The following is a 12,731-nucleotide window of genomic DNA, read 5'->3' as shown; positions in this document are numbered from 1 at the left end:
CCAGTTATCTACTCTTCTTTAAAAAAAAATTATTTCTTTCTTTTTAGAGAGAAGGGGGAGAGAGAAAGAGAGGGAGAGAAACATCAGTGTGTGAGAGAAGCCTAGATCGGTCGCCTCTCACACGCCCCCAGCTGGGGACTTGGCCTGCAACCCAGGCCTGTGCCCTGACTGGGAATTGGCCTAGCAGCCTGTCGGTCCACAGGCCGGCGCCCAGTCCGCTGAGCCACACCCGCCAGGGCCCATCTACTCTTCTTAAACTTGACATGTCCAAACCCCTTCCTCTTGCAGCTCTCCCCATCTTACTAAATGGCACCTCTGTCTTTCTAGTGGCACAGGCCAAAAATCTGTGCATTGTTTTTGAGCCCTCTTTTTTTCCCCTCGTACTCTGTGTTCACTGGCGAAGCCTATTAGCATTACCTTGAGAATGTATCTAAAATCTGGTCACTTCTTCATGTCACTTCATTCAAGCCACTCTCATCTTTTGCCTGGATTATTGCAGTAACCTGCTAAGTGACCTTGGCACCTTTTCCCCTTCTCCCCACTCTCACTCTGCCCTGACATTTTTTTACATAACCCAGAGTGATCTTTCTAAACCATAAGGCAGATAATGTCTGTCCTCTGCTCATAGTCCTCCAGTAGCTCCTTGTATCACTTAAAGTAAAAGTCAAGATCTACACAGTGGCCTCCAAGGTCCTACACTGTGGCTTAGGTCACTTCTCTGACCTGATTTACGTCTCTTCCTCTCACTTCAGCCACGCTGTCCTTGTGGTTCCTTGAACAAAGGAAACGCACTCCTGCCCTAGGCCTTTGTACTTGCTGTATCCTCTGCTGGAAGCACTTTCCCCGGATATGTGCATGGTCTGTGCCCTCTTTCCTTCAGTACCAGCTCAGATGCCGCCTTATCTAAGTGCCCTTTCCTAATCTAATAAGAGAGCAGGCCCCCCCCCCAGCAGTCCCTATTCCCCTTGCCCTCCATAGAGCTTATCATCCTCTTGTGTACAAATACATATTTTTGTTTGTCCCTTCCCCTTACCCCAAACTCCTCGCTAGAATGTGAGCTGTGTAGTCGCAGGGACTTTGTTTTGTTCATTATTGTATCCCTGGGCCTGGAACAGTGCCTAAGACATTGTAGATGCTCAGTGAATATTTGTTGAGTGCATGGGAACATCTAATGCATGAGGTAAGCAGGGTTACCATGTAAAGTATGTGAATTGCAACTGGCATTCTAGGAATCCAGAGTCCAGAGTTAACCGAGGCAGCCATATTTGAATAGTAAATCTCAGAACCACTCTAAGGAAGGACCTGTGTGTGAGAGGCCCATACTGCGGACACAGTGATATAATGGAAGGAAGATGGACTTTGAGTTAGAAGCACTGGGTTTGTGTTCTACTAATTAGCTATGTAATTTTACACAGTTCACTGCCACTCTTCGCATTAATAATGGGAACCTAAAATAATACTTCAAAGTTTTATATGAATATCAAATGAGTAATGTGAAATCACTTTGTAAATGATAAGACCAATTATACAATCATTTTAATATATTATCATAGCTTTCGTTATGCTAGTGCTTGAGCTGTGAGATAATTCTTAAAACTCTAGCCCTGGCTGGTGCGGTTGAGTGGACTGAATGCTGACCTGTGAACCAAAAGGTCACCAGTTGGATACCCAGTCAGGGCACATGCCTGGGTTGTGGGCGTGCGAGATGCAACCCAATGTAGCGTGTGAGACGCAACCCAGTGTATCTCTTGCACATCAATATTTCTCTCCCTCTCTCCCTCCTTTCCCCTCTCTCTAAAAATAAATAACTCTTTAAAAAAAGAAACTCTTTAGTAACCGTCTTTAAGAAATGTAAGAGAGTTATCTAAGAATATCAGGATTTTAAAAATTGAAATAATTCACATAGCCCTTGCTTTGTTTGGATGGTTTACCTCTAGATATTTGAAACATTATAATCAAGTGTTTTATTACAAGATATGTTACTATAAATCCTGACTTTTTTGTTATTCAATAAGAGTTTTTTCTCTTCCACAGGATGCAAATCACTCACTTTGTCTGAGTGACTTGAGCCTTCTGTCCACAGATTCTGAATTGCGAGAAAATTCCAATACAGTAAGTATACCTGTGATGTGGGTGCTAGAAAAATAAGTGCAACAATTGAGCACTTGCATTAGTGGGAAAATTGAGGGAGGCCAGTTTTTTAAATCTTCCATACTCGGTTGTGTTCAATTCCTGACTGCTTAGGGTTTTTTGTTTTTGTTTGTTTGTTTTGTTTTTGATACGCGCTCTTGTAGGGGAGGCTGTTCTCTCTGATGCCTAGTCCCATTTGACCCAGGTCACTCACTGGATAACCTCTTGGCCCCAGAAAATGTCTTTCTTTATTCATTTCGCAAATATATATCAAGTGCCTCCTCCATGAGGCAGTGTCCTGGCGCTGAGCTTGTATGGTAAAAATGTTGGTGTGGTCTGTCTTTGAGGACCTTAAAATCACTCCCCTCAAAGGGAGGACCAGAATTCCAGTTTCCAGACTTTCTGAAGCCCTGTCAGTCTGACCTGAGTCAGTCTTTCCCTTTCTTTGAGCTCCCCGCATTGGGATTTTGAAGGAAGCCTCCACGTTGTGCCCCCTGCTAAAGGACAGCCCCACTGACTCTAGATCCGATGCTTCCGGTCACTGGGTTTGGAATTTCCCCACCTTTCCCATGGCTCCACGCGGTGCCTTGCGGACCACGGCATTAAGCTTGAGTTTTTTGCTTTGTGAGCATCTGCATGCTTCACCTTGTCACCAGCGCTGGTTGTTAAGTGTGCAATTTTTGTTGTTTCCCTTTGCTAAAAAAATATGACTTAGGTTAGATTTTCTGAGTATGTGCATGATAAATAAGAAGGAATCAGTGCAATGGGAACAGAGACTAAATGACTCGGGAATGCTGTGAAAAGTGTTTTTCAAAGTGGAGTCATCCACAACACTTCTGACAACACAGGTGTTTAGACCTCACCCCACGCCTACTGAGTCAGTAGCTCTGGGATTAGCATCGGACACTGCACTTTCATACAAGTACCCTAAGGCCTTGGTTTTGGTGATGACAGAGGTGCTCCTATCAGATCAACTCAGAGAGCAACCCAGATAGGCAGGGTTAACACATGGGAGAAGGGGCCACTGGAAAGATAGCAAAGGCGCTTGGATGGTTTTTCAGGTTTTACGGCTTATCCACTTAGAGCACGCCCCACCAAACAAGGTGGCCAAAACGCAGTCTCCCCGGCATGGTGAATCGGAGGACAGAGGGCAGGGCTACCAAAGCACCTGGAAGACGAGGGCGCCTGGCCTGGAAGAACGCTACAAGGTCGGGGGGGCCCCGAGTTCTTGTATACACCGTCCAAATCTCCAGCTGCCCCTTGAACTGTGGATGTGTAGAGCAGACCCTAGGCAGCCCAGCTAAGGCTGGGAGTGGACCGAGACTGAAGCTGCCGTCCACGGCAGGGAAGGCAGAGTTTGGAGCTAGGGGGCAGCCCAGGCCGTGGAATGTGAGAGCAAGCACCCCTCCAAGAAAGGCAGCAGAATCCAGAGTTTCTATAACGTATTATTTGCAATGTACAGAGTAATCCAAAAATTAGTAAACATGAAAGAAACAGCAAACCACTACCCCTACACAAGAGCAGAGGTAATCTATAGATGAGCCAGATGTTAGACTTAGTGGCTTAGTGGACAAGGAGTTTTTTCTTTTTAAGGTGAGGAAATAGTGAATCAATGCTGTGAAAGGTTTATTGATTGAATTTCAGAGTTTTCAGCGGCCTGATTTTGTACTTGATAATTTTACCTGTTTAATCTCAGTATGTGAGATTAAGCTGATTTTTTTGTAGGCTGGGAAATAAATGAATAGAGTCATATTTTCTATCCAGTCATTTTTTCCTAGCCTGTTTCGGTGTTCCACAGTTAGACAAGGGATTTTAAGTAGCTCAAGGACATGAAGGCATATGCTGGTAATGATCAAATATATAGGAAATCTCAGCAGAGAAATAGAAACTGTTAAAAATGTACCAACTGAAAATTCTGGAACTGAAAATTTATTTGAAATAAAAAATGCACTGGATAAGCTTAACAGTAGATTGGAAATGATGGAAGAAAGGATCAGTTGCATTGAAGATAGGTCAGTAGAAATTAACCAATCTGAAGAACAAAGAAAAACATTAAATAAGCACTTCATATGATTTTTATGCGTATTCATATTTCAGAGCTAATGCTCTAAAGGAAACGTCTATATTGGGTGGCCTAGGTAACCCTTGAGCTATGCAGCCAAAGATTCCTGGTTATAATATCTCTCTTATCTCAGAGGCTGTGTTAAATGGCAGGGGTTTCCTCCCTGGTTAGGGCTGTGGCATAAGATTGATGAGCTTTCTGGAGCTCTGGGGCCACCAGAGGAGGAATCCTGACATGAGAGAACTTTAAGTACTTGTAAAAAGGGGGGATCCTTTTCCATTGCAGCGTTCACCAGCAAGAGAGAGCCTAGGCTGCTATGGGTCAAATTGCATATTGTGCCCTTGTTGCCCAGCATTTACCCCAGAATTGCAAATAGTCTCCTTTTTAGCCTTTCAAGCTAAGGCCATAATTGCGTGAAGTCGTAAGAATAATTTTGCTTTGTTTGACTTTGCTTTAAAAAAAATGAATTGTTAAAATCAAATGATAAAGTTGTATGCAAACATCATTTTGTGGGTTTCTGGGCTGCCAGATAGGTCCTAGAAGTGAGCTTTGGTTTGCTCAGATCTTTGTAAACGGAGGGTCAAAGTGGGAGGGTCCAAGCAGGTGGAGGCCGACCCACGGGGCCACTGGGCTATTGAGCTGCAGGGTCCGTTCTGGTCCCGGTGTTCTTTCCTCTTCGCTCCAGGTCCCAGAGGCCCAGCCTGTTCTTGACTTCTCTGCTTTTCTGCTTTTGGGAGCAGCTCCCAGGGTTTTTGCCCTGAAGCCTGGCAGTGGCTGAGTCACAGTCCTCTCAGCACTTAACTTTTCCATTTTTTTTTTTTAATTAAAAAAACTTTTTATTGATATTAATACACATAAAAAAGAGTGCCCCTGTCATGAATGTACAGCATAATGAAGCATGACAATTCATCACGTCTGTGTAGCCAGCACTCAAATGAAGAAACGGAACAGTCCCAGCACCTCGGAAACCCTCTTCATGCCCCCAACAGCTCTTAACCTCTCCCTGAGGACAATCACTGGCCTGACTTCAAACAACCTGTGATGAATTTGGACAGTTTTAGTGCTTTGTGGAATTGGAGTAATGGAGTATATACTCATTTATGCTTGTTTCTGTTTTGCAACATTATGTTTAAGAAGTCAATCCATTTTGTTGCACATAGTAATAGATCATTCATTCTCACTGAACAGTATTACACTAAATAAATACACCACAATTTGTTCTTTCTACTTCCCTTGGGTATCTGGATAGTTTCTAGTTTGGGGCCAATATGAATAGTACCGCTGTGAACATTCTTCTACATAAGATTTTGGAGTCACACAGGCTCATTTCTTTTTAACAGTGTTGTTATTGCTGATGATTTGTAAACAACACAACCACCACGAGGAAGTTGCAAAGTTTATAGCTTAGCGGAGTTGTTAGCCCATTATTTTTCAAACTGAGTCATGCCTCTTTATTGAGTTATAAAATAGTATTTATAATCAGCATTTTATGAACATCAATAGAATAGAAAGTATTGGAAGATATTGCACATAGGAAAGATAAGCTCTATTTCATAGGCTTTTGTTTCCGTTATACACATAGAGAGAGAGAGAGATATAGATATATAAAATATGAAGTGGGGGGGGTGTGTGTATACACACACATATATATACACATTTACTCTGTAATGTGAAGTGTATTACTTTGTGTCACGATGAAAAGCTTGAAGGCCACTGTCTTTCCTGTTATTCTTAACTTCCTGTGGACTGGAACCGGGAAGCCTCACATAAATTCTGCTTGTAGCTTCCAACACACTGGCAGTCAGAGTCATTCAGCTTCCTCTCTCACTCTTCCAGGCGGTGGAATCATGCTAGAATAAGTGCCCCTCGTGGCTCAAAAGGGCAGTTTCCTCCGAGGACTGTAGATGGGTGGACAGTGCTGCTCACCACACTTTGCCCAGCCCCAGCGCGATCCCTCTCCCTCCCAGAAGCAGGATTGTTGCAGGGGGACCTGGAAGCACAAGTTGGCAGCGGGGCCAAGTCTGGGCTGGAGATAGGTTTTGTTTGGTTTATACAGTGCTTTTAAAGTGTTTTCAGCTACTTGCTTTTAATGACAAATCGGTGGATTTCATCAAAAATTCAGATTCGGACCTATTCTTGAGCTTTGGTACTCCCCAGCGGGCAGAGAGCCACGCGGCGGGATTCCACCGAAGCCCTTCAGGTGGCTGGGCGCCTGCTCTCCAGTTTGCCACAGCTCCCTGCCCCTGGGCTTCACTTACCTCTGTCACACTTGCCCTACAAAATGCATGGGTGGAGGTGGACTGGAGGTGTATTGAAGATAAAAGAATTGCTGCCCTGGCTGGTGTGGCTCAATGGACTGAGCACCAGCCTTTGAACCAAAAAGTTGCTGGTTCAATTCCCAGTCAGGGCACATGCCAGGGTTGCAGGCCAGGCCTCTGGTTGGGGGTACACAAGAGGCAATCATCTGGTGTTTCTCTCGCACATCGATGTTTCTCTCCCTCTCTTTCTTCCACCCTGGAAATAAATTTCTCCCTCCCTGAAAATAAATAAATAAAATATATTAAAAAAGTAAAAAAGAATCGCTGTTTTCCCCTTCCCTTAACTAAAGGGAAGCCTGGAGGTGGTCATTTTATTTGGTGCCTATCAGGACTCAGGTCCTCAGGGCAATATGTGTGTTTGCTAGTTTTTTTCATAATTTATCTTTAAAAATGCCTCTCATCTTTCCTTTACTGTGAGTTACAAAGAATCAGTGTAATGACAGACAATAGTGTGTATAAGACAATTACTATGGCCTGTCATTGAAAGTTCTTTACATGGTTTGATTCACCATGTGTACCTATTAGAATATTATAGGTGTTATGTAATGGCCTTGAAAAGTATTAGCAATATATTATTACATGAGAAAAACAAGGTGCAGGTAATGGATATTATTCAATCCCATTTTAATGTAGAATTTGGTCCTTTACAGCAGGGGCCAGAACCACCCCCCCCTTTTTTTTTTTTTTTTTTTTTTTTTTTTGGTAGAGAGCCAGATAATAAATGTCTTTGACTGTGTAGACCATATGGTCTCTGTCGCATCTTCTCAACTCTGCTGTTGTGGCTGAGAGCACATGGACAATCAGTGAACAAGCGCGCCTGTGTTCCAGTAAAACTTCCTAAAAACAGGCATTCAGCCAGCCACTCAGCTTGCCAGGTCCTCTTTTAGAGTGCTTGAGGACCCACCTCTTGAATGTCTGAAGGTTAGGGACCTAGATGTCACTGAAAAAGGAAAAGGGAGAGAAAAGGAGTGTATCAAAAGGTCCGTGTAGTTCTGTGGCCCTGTGTCTCCTCGTGGTGATGAGTTTCCTCCGATGACAGGTCTCACGTCCTTGTCTTTGTCTGTCTGCCACAGGGCCCGGATCTCAGCACACTTTCACCAGCAATCATTTTTAAATCAATGTTCCAGAATTCAGATGATACGGCAATTCAGGAAGATCCTCAACAGACAGGTTTGTGATACACGCCCTCTTCCCACCCCAATCTCAGCCCTGGGAGAGGGAACCCCCGCGCTGCCAGCACACTGAGTGACAGGCAGGACGGCCGCTCTCCGTCCCTGTGAATGACATGACTCTCAGTGAATGCTTAGAAGAGTATTCTAAGGCCCTTAGAAGGGCCTTTCAGCTCAGCTTCATCTTTTCCCCTGGTTCCTCCAGCAAGGGTCTCCCTGGGGGTCTACTTTCCCTGGATCCTCCAAAAAAGGGTCTCCTATTTCAAAGGCTCTTGTTGGCTGTAAAAAATGAGAGGAGCCATGAGCCCTTTTTCTGATGGGACACCCTGTTCGTGAGTGGGTAGGATCCACAGGCTTAGCTGTCTGATGCAGAGGTCAGACTGTGTTTGAATGAGAATCTGTCACTGAAGCTTCGCAGTAGTCAAAGTGTGCACCTTGGTCATGACAAAAAAGGATGTCTAGCCCCATTTCTAGAACGGCCTTAGGACACATTCCTTTATGCGAAGACCTATACTGGGTCTTCACAGTTAGAAAAGTGAGGTCGATTGTGAAGCCTGGTATTTGGACCAGAGGCATCATTAAATGAGAAGCGGAAAGCCAGCCTGCTAGCAGCGAAGGAGTCGGCTCCGCCAGACTTCAGCTGTCTTTGATTTATTTCACAGGGACTGTGTTTTTGTGGCTCATGTAAGGCTTGGGATATGTATATATATTTCTATTTCTTTTTCTTGCCAGCTGCCTTGATTGAAAGTTTTAATGGTGATGCAGAGTCAGTCAGTGATGTTCCGCCATCCACAGGAAATTCAGCATCTTTATCTCTTCCACTTGTACTGCAGCCTGGCATCTCCGAGCCACCCCAGCCTCTACTACCAGCCTCAGCACCGTCTGCTCCTCCGCCTGCTCCCTCCCTAGGAACTGGTTCCCAGCAAGCTGCATTTGGCAACCCCCCTGCTCTCTTACAACCTCCAGAAGTGCCTGTTCTGCACAGCACACAGTTTGCTGCTAATCATCAAGAGTTTCTTCCGCACCCCCAGGCACCACAGCCCATCGTACCAGGACTTTCTGTTGTTGCTGGGGCTTCTGCGTCAGCAGCGGCAGTGACATCAGCCGTGGCAGCACCGCCCCAACCACAAAGTACTACTGAGCCCCTGCCAGCCATGGTCCAGACTCTGCCCCTGGGTGCCAACTCTGTCCTAACTAATAATCCCACTATAACCATCACCCCGACTCCCAGCACGGCTATCCTGCAGTCCAGCCTAGTCATGGGAGAACAGAACTTACAGTGGATCTTAAATGGTGCCACCGCTTCACCGCAAAACCAAGAACAAATGGTAAGTATCGTGTGTAAACAGACCCTGTGGGGTAAAGTGTATTTACATGGGTGACATGTTCAGAGACTTTTACTCCAAAAGGGAAAATGGCTGTCCTATCTGTCCTGAACCATGTAATTCTATCTCTTAGCCATTTTCCCCAGAATCGGGTGGTATAAATTCAAGGGATGCTGTGGTCGACACCTGCAACAGGGAGGCAGAGAAACAGCTTTCCCATTTCCCCAGCAGTACGCCCTTGAACAACTACTCCACCTGCAATCTAATCCCGTCATCAAGGACAGGAGAGCAGCCAGCAAACTCCAGAGGCCCAAGAACGTTTCAGGAGAGCGGGTTCTGTGTCCAAGGCAGAGTCCCGCTGATGTGAGGGATTGACGTGACCCCATCTGATGGCCAAATCCGAGGAGTAACCTGTGTTCCCAGAGCCCACGTAGAGCCATCTACAAATGCATTTGGTCTCGACAATAAGGGAATGGCTTGCTCCTTCAATTAAGTAATTGTGAGAGTCTGGTATTTAGCAGGTGCCACGTGGATACTCTGGGGGTTGCTGAAAACCGTGGTCTGTTTTTCATAAAAGTTTAACATTCTAGTTAAGGAGGCTAAAATGCTTCAAAGAAAGTTAGCATTACCAGTAGGTAAAGTGCCAAATAATAATAAAAATGGTAATAGAAAAAATAATAGCTATGATATATTGAGCCCTTATTATGTATAGGGGCTTGCTATGCTAACTAAGCACTTTTTAAAACTGAGGATCTAATTTGTAAGTCATTACCCTATGTACGTTATTTTTAAGTTAAATGTTTTCTCTTATATTGAACAGATAGTACAAAGAATTCCCATACACCCTGTTCACCCCCGCCCCGCTCCCCAGTTTTCCCTGTTAACATTTTGCATCAGTACGGTACATTTGTTATAATTGGTTAATCAGTATTGATACATTATTGTTAACTAAAGGCCATAGTTTACATTAGGTTTTGTTCTCTGTGTGGTACCTGACACATGCATGGCGTCATGTATCTACCATCACATTATCCAGAATGGTTTCATCACCCTAAAAATCCCATTTCACTTATCCATCCCTTTTCCCTCTCCCCTCCCAACCACTGATGTTTTCACTGTTTCTATGTCTCTATCTCCAGATGTCACCCGCTGTGCTAACCAAGCACTTTTAATGCATTACAACAATCCTAGGAGGTGGGTGTGATTAACCCAAGGCAAGCTGGGGCCAGTTCAGTGAGTGGCGCGAGGTCACACAGCTGATAAGTGGCAAAGCTGGGGTTTGAGCCTAGACCGACCCCAGAGCCTGGGCTCTTCACTGCTCCACCTTGCTGCTCCAGGAGGGGCTCAGAGACAGTGGGCCTGTTGGGTAGCCGTGCAGGTCAGGTGCGCCTTGTGGTATGAGTAGGAATTAGATACACCAGGTAAAAGACTGTCTGGACAGATGTGTGATAGATGCTCTCAAACTATTTAGAGCTAAATAGTGAGAGCACTCAGGTTCCATAACGGGGCGTCGGCCACCTCTGGAGGCAGCCCAGCCCCACTTTCAGGGGGCTGGGGTCACGGGAAAGGCCTCCTCAGTGCTGACACCCAGTCTGCCTCCTTGTGGTTTTTACCCTTTTTTTCTGGATCTGCCCTGAGGAGTTGCATGGAACAAGTGTTATCATTTCTTTCCCACACAATTCATTTTCATGTATCTAAATATGGGTCTGATTTTTCCAGCATTATTTTATAGTATCATCTTCTATAACTTAGCCAGAAGCTTCCATGTTCCTCCTGGACTTCCTTTTTTTTTTTTCTTAAATAGAAAAAAAACCAAAGCCTTTTTAAGGTAAGACTTGAAGAAAGTAGAAACTATATATAGCCAGTTTAATAAGTGGTGCACTAAAGTCATTGGGCTGATTTCTGGGCATGACTTCATTGTCCTCCTTAGTAATAATATTCCATATAAGTAGCTAACGTTTGCTGAATGCTCACCATTTCTCACGGACTCTACATGCATCCTCTCATTTCATCTTTGCAGGACTCTTCTGGGAGGTTGTTTGGTTATGATCCCCATTTCTACAAATGGGGAAACTGAGACACTAAGAGGTTCAAGCGCTTACCTGACCTTAACAATTAATAAGGGGCAGAATCAGGACTTGAATTGGGTGTGGCAGAGTCCAGGGCCCACCCTGGAGCAACTACCCTGTGCTCAGGGCCTTCACCAGGGCGCTTGTGCCTGTGAGATGACGTCTTAGCCTGTCCTCAGCACGCAGCTTAATCCTTGGCATCGGCGGGGTGGGGGGGGGGGGGGGACTTTCCAGCCTTATAGAAGCCCTGAGGGAGAGAGGAGAGCTGGAAGAGAAAGCTAGCCCTGGGGCTCCCTCTGAGAAGACTGTCAGCTTGGGAAGAGCAGCCTTGGAGGAGCCTGTGTGCACACAGAACCCCTGGAGTGGGCAGCTGGAGACAGCGAAGTAGTGGGGGACAAAGCTGGCTTCATTGTCTGCACTGAATGCCAAGCAGTGGGTTGACCTCATGTCAGAGCACAAACAAAACATCCCTCAGTGCAGAAATCCCTCAACACTGAGGGTTTTCTGTCCTCTTGGATGACCATTGCAGTTGGGGAGGTTTTAGGTTCTTGGAGATCTGCCATGTATTTTTTAAAATTTAATTTATTGGGGTGACAGATCTGTCCTGCTCGAGCAGTCATAAACGCACTTTCTTTTTGTTTCAGCAGCAAGCGTCTAAAGTTGAGAAGGTGTTCTTTACCGCTGCGGTGCCAGTAGCCAGCAGCACAGGTGCGTAATTCCGTGGGAGTACTCAAAGGGCGCAGTTAGTTGTTGCTTTGCCCCAGTTTTTAAAACTTTAAAATCAAGTTTCTCACACTGTATTGTTTATTTATTAAAGAGTATTTTATAATCTCGTAACTGTTGGAGGTTAGTGTGCTTATGGCATAAATACCACATTTAACATTTTTTAACTAGTAAAAGTTCTTTCCCTTTCAGATACAGATTTTAAATGTAGCCAGAAAAAAAGTTTGAATCACAGTTAATGCTAAAGAGGGCAGTTGTTAATTCACTGGACTCTTTTCTAATTACAGTGATGAAGAAATAGCATCTGGGTCAGTGACTATGTAGAACTAAAAGGTCCTTTTTTTTCCTAAACTCTTTATTTTATAGATTAAGAAACTGGGGCCCTGAAAGGTTAAATGCTCCCCCAGAGTCACAGATGAGTCTGGGGCGGAGCCAAAGCAGTAGTTCTCAGGCCTCCTGACCCCCACTCTATCCTCCAGCCCCTTGGTCTCTGGCTCTCCCTGGACACACAAAGCCTGCATGAACTCGCTGAGCGTGTGTGCACGCAAGGCTGGCTGTGTCAAAGGAGGTTTACAGACACCTACTGTGTGTCTGTGACTGGGGCCACATGGATGCATGAGGTGTCCTGAAGGAGCTCAGAGCCCCTCGGGCAGGTGGAACCGAACAAGCCCTGTACAGTGCGGACTGAGGGGATAGAAGAATACACCAGCTCTGTGCATTCCACAGGGCCAGCGCCCTCCCCCAGGCCCTGGTGTAAGCCTGCTGGAAACATTGCCTGGCGGCACCAGGAGAGGAGGGGAGTGAGCTGGGTCTTCAGAGGTAAGAAGAATGTTTCAGGAAAAGGGAGGCGTCTGCTGTGGCTGGCATGGAGGGTGCAGGGGAGAGGATGGCTGGAAAGGAGGCTGGGAATACAGGGTGCCTCTAGACGGTGCGTG

At 45.4% G+C, this 12,731-nt stretch overlaps 1 protein-coding gene and 1 pseudogene across 2 annotated transcripts in view; one reads left to right on the top strand and one right to left on the bottom strand.

Annotated features, from left to right (window-relative positions):
- The window catches only part of MTF1 (metal regulatory transcription factor 1), a 38,417-nt gene that overhangs the window by 22,114 nt on the left and 3,572 nt on the right, over nt 1–12,731 (top strand). Inside the window, exons 7-10 of one of the 2 annotated variants that reach the window (XM_054571990.1) lie at nt 2,035–2,112; nt 7,584–7,680; nt 8,412–9,007; nt 11,718–11,781. In XM_054571990.1, coding sequence (XP_054427965.1) covers nt 2,035–2,112; nt 7,584–7,680; nt 8,412–9,007; nt 11,718–11,781 — 835 coding nt within the window. The remainder of the gene's footprint in view (nt 1–2,034; nt 2,113–7,583; nt 7,681–8,411; nt 9,008–11,717; nt 11,782–12,731) is intronic. The other variant, XM_054571992.1, reaches the window with a different exon arrangement.
- Nucleotides 3,848–3,959, bottom strand: LOC129069552 (uncharacterized; annotated as a pseudogene).

The sequence above is a fragment of the Pteronotus mesoamericanus genome, unplaced genomic scaffold (genome assembly GCF_021234165.1).
Source record: "Pteronotus mesoamericanus isolate MK-2021 breed Mesoamerican mustached bat unplaced genomic scaffold, CSHL_Meso_final contig_221, whole genome shotgun sequence".
NCBI classification, from domain to species: Eukaryota; Metazoa; Chordata; class Mammalia; order Chiroptera; family Mormoopidae; genus Pteronotus; species Pteronotus mesoamericanus.
Note: the sequence above shows the minus strand (reverse complement) of the source record. Positions and strands in the feature narration are given on the sequence as shown.